Source organism: Zalophus californianus, chromosome 16 (genome assembly GCF_009762305.2).
Source record: "Zalophus californianus isolate mZalCal1 chromosome 16, mZalCal1.pri.v2, whole genome shotgun sequence".
Taxonomy (NCBI): Eukaryota; Metazoa; Chordata; class Mammalia; order Carnivora; family Otariidae; genus Zalophus; species Zalophus californianus.
The window spans coordinates 318599-332069 of record NC_045610.1 but is presented as its reverse complement, the minus strand read 5'-3'; the positions used below and the strand labels follow the sequence as shown (position 1 = coordinate 332069).

At 42.8% G+C, this 13471-nt stretch overlaps 1 protein-coding gene across 4 annotated transcripts in view; it reads left to right on the top strand.

The window, feature by feature from the left end:
• The window catches only part of UBE2G1 (ubiquitin conjugating enzyme E2 G1), a 101876-nt gene that overhangs the window by 48840 nt on the left and 39565 nt on the right, over positions 1-13471 (top strand). For 3 of the 4 annotated variants that reach the window (XM_027625409.2, XM_027625406.2, XM_027625408.2), the window contains exon 2: positions 7522-7647. The exons of the other annotated variant lie outside the window; for it this stretch is intronic. In XM_027625409.2, the coding sequence (XP_027481210.1) occupies positions 7522-7647 (126 nt within the window). The remainder of the gene's footprint in view (positions 1-7521; positions 7648-13471) is intronic. 4 annotated transcript variants of the gene reach the window in all.

The window sequence follows — 13471 nt, the reverse complement described above, 5'->3', positions numbered from 1 at the left end:
CCAGTCTAAAGTTGTAGTCTGTTTGCCCCGGATTAAGAGTAAAGGACTAGAGAGCAGAGTCCTGTTGTGATAAGAAGGAAAGCTGGTTGGAAAGCCAGAGTAAGCTGGATCTGGTTGTTCCTAATTACTGCTCTCAAACCCCACGCTCTGCATAATTATAGTGAAGTGTGATTGTGCATCCATTGAATTGCCTGGATTTAAATTTGATTTTGGCAAACTGTAATGGTAGGTACTTAATATAAATTTTCTATAAATCAACAAGTGCTGTCTGAAATGTGTGTTTAGCATGGTTCTTACGTTAAGTATAGGGTTTAGGGCGCCTGGGTGGCTCAGTTGGTTAAGCGACTGCCTTCTGCTCAGGTCGTGATCCTGGAGCCCCGGGATCGAGGCCCGCATCGGGCTCCCTGCTCGGCGGGGAGTCTGCTTCTCCCTCCGACCCTCTTCCCTCTCGTGCCCTCCATCTCTCATTCTCTCCCTCTCAAATAAAGAAAGAAAATCTTTAAAAAAAAAAAGTATAGGGTTTATACTAAAGGGTTCGTGTGTTCTGCCATCAGGTGAGTTTTTGCATTTCCTTTCCCCTAAATTAATGGCTCTCCCTGAGCATTTACAATATAATTGAGTTATAAAAATAAACCTGAATTAATTTATATAGCCAGAATGTGGCAAACTCAAAGTGCCAGGGAGCACAGATGAGAAAGTTAACTTAACATTCCTGGTTTGGCATGAGGAAAAGGGGGTTGGATATGGTTTTGGAGGAGTTTAGCAGTTGTCAGCATGAGCACCCCTGTGGGTGTGTTCAGCGGTGCAGAGGGCGTATAATAAGAGATAAAATGGTGGAAAACTTCATTTTGAAGTCAGATCACAGAGGACCAGAATTATGTCTGAGAAAGAATAATCAGGTGGCAGTGTGCAGGGTGCATTGCTGGGAGGCAGTGGAGGCTGGTTGGAGAGAGGTCAGCCATGGGCTCCAAGGCCGGGTGACTGGGGAAGGGAGTGACGTCAAGTCAAATGGAAGAATGGTTTGGGAGGGGTGTGAGCTCAGGTTGAGCTCTGTTAGGACTGTCCAAAGCTTGTGAAAGGTAAATTTGGAAGTAATCCTCTACAGGAGGTAGAACTTGAAGGCTTCCTTGTGTGCAAAGGCCCAGAGGAAAAGGGCAGATGATGGGATCTTCTTGGAGGGCAGACGGAGGGAAAGCAGGGGCGGAATGAAGGAGGAGAGTCACTCAAGCCCGAGGGAGGGAAGCCTGGAGGGGAGGGAGGTTTGGGGGGAGCGTGACCTTAGACCCAGGCCGTGCGTCCAGCCTCAGTGGTTGGGGGCACAGGGCACGAGGGCAGGATGGAGGCTTTGTCTGCGGAAGCTGGTGATCTACCACGGGAGAGGAGGGGCTTAAGCATTTGGAAAGGTACGGTTTTGTGCTTGTACATCCATTCACGGTGCTGTGCAACCATCGCCGTCAACAGAAAGGTGTTTGAGTGCGGAAGACTGGGAGATAAAGTGCTGTTGGAATATTTTTTGGTTTGATGAGTTTTGGACTATTGTGTTTTTCCTCTCATTCAAAAAGTGGTTATGGTGGCTTATGGGAATTCTTGAAGTGCCTAAATGTGTACATGTGCACCCACCCCCATGCCCAATCCTGGTCTTACGCTCCTCTTTTATGCAGCTTTATTTTTCTTCACAGAAGGCATCACCACTTGGTATACTTTATATTTGCTTTTATGTCTTTCCCAACCAGAACGAACGATCCGCAAGACTGTTCTCTCAAGGTTGAAGGGAGCAGCGACTGTTCTGCTCATTGCTGAATCTCCAGTGCCTACCACATTCTCAAGTACATTTTTGAATAAATGATTAAGTTTAGGCAAGTTGACATCAATTATTAAAAGGGAGAGCAAAGGGGGAAAATGTATACAGGCATAGAGTATTCACTAGAATTAGTTTTTAATAAAAATATGTACCAAACAATTCTGTGTTCTTAACTGCTGGTATAAACTGGCTGTTAATGTTCTCACAGCAAAAATTTAGAGGCTGATTTGATAAGTTACACGGTTCACGGAAGAGGTAAGATAAAAAAAAATAAGCTGTATGCTCTGAAGAAGCCGATACATCGCTGAGGTCAGAAAATTATTTCTTTTGAATGCCTTCCCTCATAAAGAAGGTACTATTTGAATATAATAAATAACATCCTCAAAAAACGGTCCTTCCAGTAAGTACAGAAGACAGCCTTCAGTGTGGGTGGGAAACGGTTGGGATAGTTGTATCATGTTTTAGGGCTAAACCCGGGCTGATGATGTTAACAGTAGTAATGCTGGAAGAAGAGAGCTGCTAGGAGGCATTTTGGAAGGAAGGAACATCAAGCACAGTGGCTAGAGGGTCTTTTTTTTTTTTTTTAAATATTTTATTTATTTATTGAGAGAGAGCATGTAAGCGAGAGAGCACAAGCAGGGGGAACAGCAGGCAGAGGGAGCAGCAGGCTTCCCGTCGAGCAGGGAGCCCGACGCGGGCCTCGATCCCAGGACCCTGGGATCACGACCTGAGCTGAAGGCAGACGCTTAATGACTGAGCCACCCAGGCGCCTCTAGAGGGTCTTTATTTACGTTGAGGGGACTGGTCATAAATGGAAGGGGTGATCTGAGAGTAAACCCTGACCCTGCATGGTCCAGGAAATGGAGGTTGAGAAGGGAGAGAATGTGTAGGATGAAAACAGACTCAGTTACCCCTCCTGCCATGAAAATAGCTTTATTTTCAGATTATAAAAATAGTCATAATGCTTTTTAAAAAGTGCCCCTCCCATTTTTTTAAAAAAATACTAAAAAGCAGGATGCCTGGGTGGCTCAGTGGGTTGAGCATCTGCCTTGGGCTCAGGTCATGACCTCAGCTCCTGGGATCGAGTCCCGCCTGGGGCTCCCCGCTCAGCGGGGAGTCCGCTTCTCTCTCTGGTCCTCCCCTTGCTGTGTGCACGAGCTCTCTCTCTCTCTCTCTCTCTCTCTCTGTCAAATAAATAAAGTGTTTTAAAAAAATACTGAAAAGCCATATATAGAAAAAACCATTTTGCAACATTTTCTCAAGTATTATATTTTTTTCAAAAGATTTTATTTATCTGAGAGAGAGTGCATGTTTTCGAGCGCATGAGGCGGGGGAGGGGCAAGGGAGAAGGACAGGCCGACTGGGCACTGAGCGTGGAGCCCCTCCTGGGGCGGATCCCAGGACCCTGAGATCACAGCCTGAGCCAAAATCAGGAGTCAGGTGCTCAACCGACTGAGCCACCCAGGTGCCCCTCAAGTATTGTATTTTCAGAGTTAAACCAACAGAGGTTTTAGGGGAGCCTCTCTGTCAGCTTTTCTGCATATAAGCACTGTTAGCCTGACATTTTTTTCTTGTTTTGTGAAATGAAAATTTAAGATGGCTTTCATTTCCAAAAAAGGGCCTATTTTAGAGATTACAAATTTGCTTTCCATGATTACCATCTTTATTAATAGTTTTCTGCAGTTCACTGGGAAAATTTGTTGTAGCGTATCAGCAGAGGCTGTTTTACCAGTGATATTTAATGTACGTGATCTTGCACCGTCCCTGAGCCTCTGAGACTGTCCAGGACCTGCTCTGTAAAGTAACTTTTCTACTGAATCCTGGTCTTCTGTCTTTTCACCTTCCTCACACCTTTGAAGACACTGAATGCCTATTGCTGTATCCACATGGTGTTTGGTGGCGTCCGTGTTGACTCTGGTTATAAATCTCTTGTGCAAAGGGTTTCTCTACTTTTCAGAACAAAAATAGGAATTGCCATGCCTGGCCATCTGCATCTCCTTCATCTTTGTTTCTCTTGCATAGAAACAGTCTTTTTTGTGGTAGAGGGGTGTGGTCATGGTCGGTGTGGTAGGGGGTGTGGTCATGGTCAGTGTGGTGGAGGGGTGTGGTCATGGTCAGTGTGGTACGGGGTGTGGTCATGGTCAGTGTGGTAGGGGGTGTGGTCATGGTCAGTGTGGTAGAGGGGTGTGGTCATGGTCAGTATGGTAGGGGGTGTGGTCATGGTCAGTGTGGTCGAGGGGGGTGTGGTCATGGTCAGTGTGGTCGAGGGGGTGTGGTCATGGTCAGTGTGGTGGGGGTGTGGTCATGGTCAGTCTTCTGTATGGTGGAGGGTTGTCACGGTCAGTGTGGTAGGGGGTGTGGTCACGGTCAGTGTGGTAGAGGGGTGTGGTCACGGTCAGTGTGGTAGGGGGTGTGGTCATGGTCAGTCTTCTGTGGTGGAGGGTTGTGGTCATGGTCAGTGTGGTAGGGGGTGTGGTCATGGTCATTGTGGTCGAGGGGTGTGGTCATGGTCAGTATGGTAGGGGGTGTGGTCATGGTCAGTGTGGTCAAGGGGTGTGGTCATGGTCAGTGTGGTCGAGGGGTGTGTGGTCATGGTCAGTGTGGTGGGGTGTGGTCATGGTCAGTCTTCAGTGTGGTGGAGGGTTGTGGTCATGGTCAGTGTGGTAGGGGTGTGGTCACGGTCAGTGTGGTAGGGGTTGTGGTCACGGTCAGTGTGGTAGGGGTGTGGTCGTGGTCAGTGTGGTAGGGGTGTGGTCGTGGTCAGTGTGGTAGGGGTGTGGTCGTGGTCAGTGTGGTAGGGGGTGTGGTCGTGGTCAGTGCGGTGGAGGGGTGTGGTCGTGGTCAGTGTGGTGGAGGGGTGTGGTCGTGGTCAGTGTGGTGGGGGTGTGGTCGTGGTCAGTGTGGTGGGGGTGTGGTCGTGGTCAGTGTGGTGGGGGTGTGGTCGTGGTCAGTGTGGTGGAGGGGTGTGGTCGTGGTCAGTGTGGTAGGGGGTGTGGTCATCGTCAGGCTCCTCTCTTGGTTTTGTTGTCAGGGCTCTGCTCTCCTCTTGCTGATGCTCACCTGTAATTTCATGGACATCCCGTTTTCTTAGAAGCCATGTTTGTTTAATGTGGAGATCACTGTAATGTATGGGATGCCTGTCAGGAAAGGGTATATTACACTCACTCCTTTTCTGACCGTGCAGCAGGGTTCTCTCCTTCTGCCAATGGGATTATAATAATAAAACACACAAAAATAGTTAGAAGAACATCACCCATCAGTACAACCTTAAGGAACGGTTTAAGAGGAGTTTAAGGTGTGATGGGTGTGGTGCGCCAAAAAGTGAATTAATATATGTAATTATGTGTATATAAATGATATAAGTCAATATAGTCATGTATCATTGCCGTCTCCACCTAGTCACACCTGTTATTCTCCTCTTTGGGAGAAATCTTGGCCCCACCTGCTGCTTAGCTTGTTTTTCTCCCTCTGGCAAGTGAGGGGGGAATTGGGCTTACTTAAAGGAAGTCGTGGTAGAACCAAGATTCAACATTGTGTTTAATATGCATTTGTGACTTTGTTTGTATCACCCACCCTAGTTTTTACTTTGTACATTACCTTTTCTGGTATTTGTTATGTGAGTCCACTTACACATGCACCAAAAGCACATTAAAACTTGGTCATATGTTAGTCATTTTTTTTTTTTTTTTTTTTAAGTAAGCTCTACACCCAACGTGGGGCTCGAACTCACAATCCTGAGATCAAGAGTTGCGCGTTCTACCAACTGAGCTGGCCAGGTCCCCCTAGTAATTTTTTCCTATCATTCATTTCTGTGTAGACAAAGCTGAGTTTCATATCTTGCTTAGTCCAACTAGAGAATTAAAAAAAAATCAAAACTAAATTATTTTGGTAAAGTTTATATCATGTGTAAGTATATAATGTGATGTAAGTTTTGGACTTATTCCTCTCTTCCGCAATGGACAATTTTATAAATTCCCAAAGAGCCTATTTTTGTCTAGCATGTTATATTGACCTGTTTATTCTGATATTCATCTCACTTTAATTACTCCATCATGAAGATTAGGAACTTTTCCTGTTTCATTTGAGCCCATTATAACCCTGATATCAAAATCTGACAGCATGGAAACACCCTGGGCCAGAGAGGTGGTGGTGGAGTGGGCAGAATGGGTGAAGGGGGTGGGAGGCGCAGGCTTCCAGTTACATGGAAGGAATAAGTCACGGGAATAAAAGGCACAGCGTAGGGAATATAGTCAGTGGTATCGTGACCGCGTTGTGTGGTGACAGACGGCAGCTCCATGTGTGGTGAGCATCGTATAAGGTATGGAGAGGTCACATCACTGTGTCGCACACGTGAAACCAATGGAACATTGTCAGCTTGACTCAAAACATTTACTAAAAAAAGAAAAACACTCTGGACCAGTCCCAGCATAGATGCTGGTATCCTCAGTAAAATCTTAGCAAGTTGAAACCTGCAGAATAGTAAATGACCAGTGGGTTCTACTTAGGGATGCTGAAGTGATGTACTCCTGTTCCTGCTAGTACTGTACGTTAATACTAAGTTAAAGAAGAAACAGCCCCATGTTACTGTGGGCAGTGATAATATACATGTATGCCAAGAGGCGTTTGAAAAAATCCAACTTTCATTCTTGTAAAGTTTTAAAAACGAAACAGCAAAAACAGTAAACCAATTTAGAGCCGTAGGAAAAGAACAAAATTGCTTTAATGTGTAAATAATAGTTGTTGAAAATCAGTAGTACTTATATGTATAGTCAAGTCAGGAAGAGTAAAAAGGTGTATACTGCCATTGTTGTTCATATTTTTAATAACATTCTAGCCAGTACAGGAAAATAAGACAAAAAGCAAGACACAAATAATGGAAACAAAGAAATCAAATGATGTGTTATCAAAGGCAGATCGCCTTTAAAAATCCAGGAAAATCAACTGAAAGTTAGAAACGAGGGCTGAGTATCTGAATATAATATTTAAAAATTGATGATTTTATCTAATAAATGAGTTAAGAAAAAAATATTTTAAAAAGTAAATGACAGGAACAGCATGTTATTTATTTGTAATTAGTGTATAAAATAAAACTCAACTCACTAATAATTTAACAGTTAATTTTTGTTTACCAGATCAGAATACAAAATACTGTTTGGAGCTGTAGTGAGTTTAAAACAGCTCTAAGTAGGGACTTTACTAAATAGAATTTAGCACATATCTGCAGTAACATATTTTAAACTCTGGGATGCATTCTGCATCTATATAAACAATTAGTTTAAACAAACACCTGCTTCCACATTCTTCATTTCCATGGAAGATCATGAGAGGACTTCCTGCTTTAGCGGGCACCTAAGCACTGGCCGGACCTGGTGCAAAGGCTTCACTGCTGATTGAAAACTCAATTTGACCAAATTGGTCATAGCTTTTTTTTTTTTTTTTTAACATGAAAGCATTAAGGGCACAGAGTTTGGCTTTTCTTCCGTGCTGGTGTCTCAGCTTTGTATGCAAAAGTTGGCTTCCAGCTTAAGTAAATGATGAGACTTTGGGTGCTATAAATATCAGGTGCCTTTGGCCCTAAAGCCCCCACCATTCTGTAACTTGTGAGTGTAGAGCTTATCAAGGAAATTGGGTGGGTGGAGGGGACATTACGTGGTTCAGTGGGTGTGTTGTCCCAAGCTTCATGTGATGGTATATGTTACCGCATCTCATTTCTTTGTCAGGTTGTTTCCTTTTGTCCTTTGAAAGCTGGAGGAATGCAATGAAGCCAAACCACTGGTCAGCAGAGGAAAGAGAGAGTGTTTCCATTGGCTTTGGTTCCAGCGCCTTTAGAACTACCTGCCTTCTGGGTGGGTGTTCAGCAGCCATCCGTCTCGAGCCTCAATACCTTTCCCTTTTTCCTTTCTTTCTTGTAATTTATTTTTATTTCTGTTTTATTTTTTATTATTTTTTTTTTACAATTTTTTAAAAGATTTTATTTATTTATTTGACAAGAGACACAGTGAGAGAGGGAACACAAGCAGGGGGAGTGGGAGAGGGAGAAGCAGGCTTCCTGCAGAGCAGGGAGCCCGACGCGGGGCTCGATCCCAGGACCCTGGGACCATGACCTCAGCCGAAGGCAGACGCTTTTTTTTTTTTAAAGATTTTATTTATTTATTTGACAGAGAGATAGAATGTACAAGTAGGCAGAGAGGCAGACAGAGGGAGAAGGAGAAGCAGGCTTCCTGCAGAGCAGGGAGCCCGATGCGGGGCTCGATCCCAGGACCCTGGGATCATGACCTGAGCCGAAGACAGACGCTTAACGACTGAGCCACCCAGGTGCCCCTCTGTTTTATTTTTTATTTGGTAGTTTATTTCCATTTTTTTCTTTAGAGATCTGCTGTCCCCCCCCCCCATTGGAAATAGTTTACATGTATGACTGTCACACATTTTATCTGGGCTTTATGGAACACTTGTCTTAGCACTGAAAAGCTAGTAGAGATTTTAAAGCACGTGTGTGCACTCACACCATCAGCTTTTACTCCTGAATATTTTTTAAAAGACTCCCTACCATTAAGTTCTCCCTTTTTCCGCTTTGCCTGAAATAAAGCTTTTCTCAGTCATAAAAACAACTATTACAGAAAATTTAGGGGTTTAATTATTAATAGTTTATTTGGAATCCTTTTTGGTGCTGTATAGCCAACTTAGAAGTTTATGTGTATGTACCACAGATGATGGAATGGGGCTCTAAGTTGGGGTTATTTTAGTTTCTTGGTAGATACTCAAGGGGAGTGAAACACTTGATAAGGAAATGCTGTTACGGATGGGTCCGAAGCCAAGCCGTGAGTTAGGGCTTGATCACCTTCCCGTCCAGGGTCCACCAATACCTGGCTTCTGGAGCCTGGGGAAAAGATGGATTATTTAATAAAATGCCCTGGAACAACTGACAAGTCCTGTTTGGGATAGGTAGATGGGAGCTGGATTCATATCGTCATGTCCCAGGAAACTGACTAGTCCTGTTTGGGCTAGGTAGACGGGAGCTGGATTCATATCGTTGTGTCTACAGGAATTATAAAGGGGTCAGATGGTTACTGAGTGTTTACAAGGTGCCCAGTACTAGGTTAGACACTGTACATGCGTGGGTTTATTCCTCAAACACGAAGTACACACTGTTATCCTCGTTTTACAGATCTGGATGGAACCTGACTGTGCCCAGACCATTAGCCAATAGTTGAAATAAAACAAAAGATAAGACCATTAGAAGAAAGTAGTCAAGAATATTTTAGTCTGGGCTGGACAAAGGGGGTTTTTCTAAGCATGACAAACTAAGGAATCATGAAGATTGACCTTTTTTTTTTTTTAATGTACATTGCTTGAACTTCTGCTTAGCAAAAAATGAAAATTTACAAAGCTAAAACAAATCAAGAATATTTTTGAATAAAATGGCAGTTATCCAGAGCCATACTGTTTAAAAGGCTCACCCAAATCAATAAGAAGCTGAATCACTTAATATTTTAAAAGAGAGCAAGAAATATAAATCGTCAGTGGTCAGTGTTTGCAGTGCTGCAGGGAAATAGGTACCCACAGGGTTTCTATGGGTATAAATTAAGCTTTTCATGGGTGATGTGCATGTTCCTTTGACCCACAACTCAACTAACAGAAGTTTAGATTCTGGGTTTACTCCCTCAGATGTACAAGAATAGTGCAAAAATGTTCTATGGCAGTATTACTTATACTTGAAAAAAAAGGGAGGAACCAAGTACCTAACGTTTATGCTAACCCTATGTGACCCACAAGGTATAAAATGGTTCCATTTTCTGTGCATATCGGTATATTTCCAAAACTGGAAAGAATGTGTTTAGCAAATTGTTAACAGTGTTTATTTTGAAGGATGAGAAGGTAGAGTGACGAACTGCTTACATTTTATTTTCCTGTGTTATTTTAGAATGAATGGCCTTTTTTATAATTAAGAAAATCAAAGTAAAAAAGAATGTTGAAAGAACCCTACCACTTAATAATAACCACCATCTACATTTGACGAACACCATTCTAGACACTTTTAATGCACATATGCAAGTGGAAATACGGAGTTATGTCCGCCAGTTAAAAATCTTTAGTCGGTTGCATTTGACGGAAACAAAACACAGTAAGCTATGAGGTGTTATTGGAAACATGATTGAACCACAGAGAGGTGTTTGTTACTGCAGAGGAGATGGATTCCTGAAAGAGCCTGGAAGTGCAGAGAAGATTATAAAAAACCTCGTGGTAGTTGTGAGAGAACCCCTTGATTTCCTGGTAACCTGTGCGCGGGAATAAACACGTGTGCATGTTCCTCCTTCCTTCTCTTCCCGTCTCTTGACTTTTTCAGGAATAAACACGTACGCCACCCAGGCACCCCTGGTCTCCTATTTTTCGTGGCCTGCTTTCCCTCAGACTTGTGTGGTCGCTCACGCCCGCATTGAGCCTGACCTGCTGTCTTCCCCCACACCCGGTGGCATGCGTTCCATACCAGTGTCTTCCTGGCCTGTGCAGTGTGTTGTCAGTCTGTGCATTTTGTTACTTACTACAGGAGAGTTTTATGTATTTATTTGTGACATTTTTGGATTCTCATCCCTTCAGGAACACCAAATCTCCCTTTATTGTCTTCATTCCGTTCAAGTGTATAATCGTTTACCTTCTTAAAGTTAGGACTATGACTTGTTTTATTGTAGTTTCTAAGAAATTTTTGTCTTTTCTGATATGACAGTAATCCATGTCTTTGTTTTTTTCTCCTTTTATTTCTTTTCTAAGTTGTTCTTGCTTGCCTTGGAGGTCTCTGTTGCTTTATAATTAATGCCTTCTTTCAGGTCTTTTTTTATTTTTATTATTTATTTATTTATTTATTTATTTTAAATAGGTGTTTCTGTTACAATTTTTTATTTTTATTTTTTTAAGATTTTATTATTCATTTGAGAGAGCGAGAATGAGAGAGAGAGCACATAAGAGGGGGGAGGGTCAGAGGGAGAAGCAGACTCCCTGCCGAGCAGGGAGCCCAATGCGGGGCTCCATCCCAGGACCCTAGGATCATGACCTGAGCCGAAGGTAGACGCTTAACGACTGAGCCACCCAGGCTCCCCTTTCATGTCTTTTTTAAAAAAGACATCATATTGTAATTTCTTGGAGACGCTTTTTCTGAAGTCTTCCTGAATTTTTATATGTGTTACGAGGTGTTTGAAGTGAACTTGAAGTGAATTGGAATAGAGATTCAAACACCTCATTATTGTGCTGGGAGGTTTTTTTTTTTTTTTTTTTTTATGAGTCTCTTCATGCAGTTAATGGTAACAACGAATGGTGAGGAGAGGTAAACCTCACTCTGAGGTCGCTGAGACGGGGGGGGGGGGGGCGGACGGGGGGGGTTGAATACAAAAGAAAGCAAATGTATCAAATATATAAAATAGAGTAACGTAACCTAGTTTCATTGTGCAAAATCAAGTAGATAAGGAGATAAGACCTATTAGATATTAAGTAAAACAGAACCTGGTTTTGAAAATTTTATACCCAGAAGCCTTAATTTAATTTGAGCAATACTTAAGAAAATCAGGATGTAGTAAAGTGATTAACTCTCACCTGTGTTGGCAGCAGTAGGAACAGACTTTCCCTGTTCACCTGCCCTGGCAGCGGGTGATCATGCACTGCCGTACTCTGCCAGGAACAACCTATTTCCCCCTCACATCCCCGAGTGATGTGGTTGAGGGTGGAAGAAAGGAGACCATTGCTGTGCCGTATTCGGGGAGGGGAGTGGAAACGGACAGAGTCCACCCGGGATGTAAGCTCAAAAAATACCACTCTTTTAAAGGAGAAACAGGTACCCTTAGTTGGAAGGGACAGGAGTTGAACTAGAATAAAGTATAGATAAAAAAGGAAATTTGGCTCATCCAAATTTATGGAAGGGCAGGAGTGATAGCAGGTGTCAGGAACTGGAGTTCTGTTAGGACCTCTCTTCCTGTTGCTTACTTTTGCTTATCTCCATTTTGGCTTCATTTTCCCATACCACCTTTCTCCTTGAGATTTGAACTGTGGGTTTTGACAGCTGTCTGGATTGGGACTCCCTTTCTTTAATTCCAATTTGAAAAATCATCCAGAAGATTCATTATCCTGGCTTGAGTCTGTGTTCACTCACTCATTATTAGGGCCCTCGGTACGGGGGCCTTGTTTGACAGCTCCTACTAGAAATAAATAGTGGGGTGTGATGTGTTAGATGTGGGGTATGTGGTATTTCCCCAGACCTCCCAGTTCTGAAGAACATTGATAGCCTGTAGCCTAGTGAACAGTTTTAGAGGAAGAAAGCAGGTAACTAACGCTGTGCTCTAAGGTGGATGGTCTGTTGCATACACAGTATCTCCTCTGACTTGCAGGGCTGTCTGGGTCTTACCATACTTTACTGATGAGGAGGATGAGACTCCGAAGGAATGAATGAATGAGAGAGAGAGAAAGAGAGAAGCGAGCAAGAAACGACTTTTTCACGATGACAAGGCTAGTGAGAGAGTTGACATTCATACGCAGGTCTGACTCACATAATACCGATGAACTAATGGAAGCTTGGAGAAAACGAATGTTTTCTCTCTTAATTTTGGTGAGTTGGTTTGTGGTGATTTAAATGTTTTAAATGAATATGGTAATTTATTATAATAAGGTCAAAATTATTTTCCTAAACCGTCTTGATACTTGGGAGGAGTAATTAATAGTGTCTGGATACAAGGCTCTTTTTGTAATTTCACAAGTTCAAAAAGAAGCCAGTGTGAAAACAGCCCCTCTACAGAAGTGCACCTTACAGCCAGTTATGTGTTACATAAATAAACCTGACAGGAATGCACATTCCTTGGAGCAGGAGACCACAGCCACCCAGACACAAAGGGAAATCAGTGCTGGGCTATAAATACCAGTTTGTATTTGGCTTTAGGGCAGTTAGACTTCCTCAACCATTGGTCTTGGCAAGGCATATTTATAATTAAAGTAGCTTATTAAGAGTCAAGTATAAAATGATAACATAGCTGGGTCTTTGAATGTGGTTCTTCTGGGACCTCTTATATTTGCTGAGGCTCAGTGGTGGTTTGTTTTCACGTGACTGATAAAGAACATTGGAGTCCATTAATGAGACTGCTGTTTTAGCTTTCTTCTTACTGAGACAAATGTTAAACATACAATAACAGAGTAGATTGGTGTAATGAATCTCTGTGTACTCACCTAGCCTCAGCAGTTCGTAGTTGTGAGCAGTCCTGTTTTATCTAGCCCGTAGGATTTTGAAGCACATCACAAACATCATATATCACTCATCATTTGTCTATGAACATTTCATTATATATCTCTAAAAACTGGGGTTAAAAGACCAGCAAACTGTTTCACCACATTTTAAAAAATCAACAGTTGTTTAACATTATTAATGTTATATTAACATCTTAATATTAACTAATATCTAGTTAGCCTTCACATTTTTACTTGTGTCATACATTTTTTTTTAAAAGTCTGAGCTCAGTCCTCTCTTGTTCCCCACGTGGTGTATTTATTGAGGGTTCCAGGCCCTGCCCTTTAAGAATTTCCCTGCAGTGTGATGTTTGCTGATTGTGTGTGTCCCGGGGTGTCCTTAAACACATTTCTCTGTGTGTTCCTGAAGTTGGTAATTGTGCCTGGGGGCGTGGACAGGCTCAGGTTTGTGAG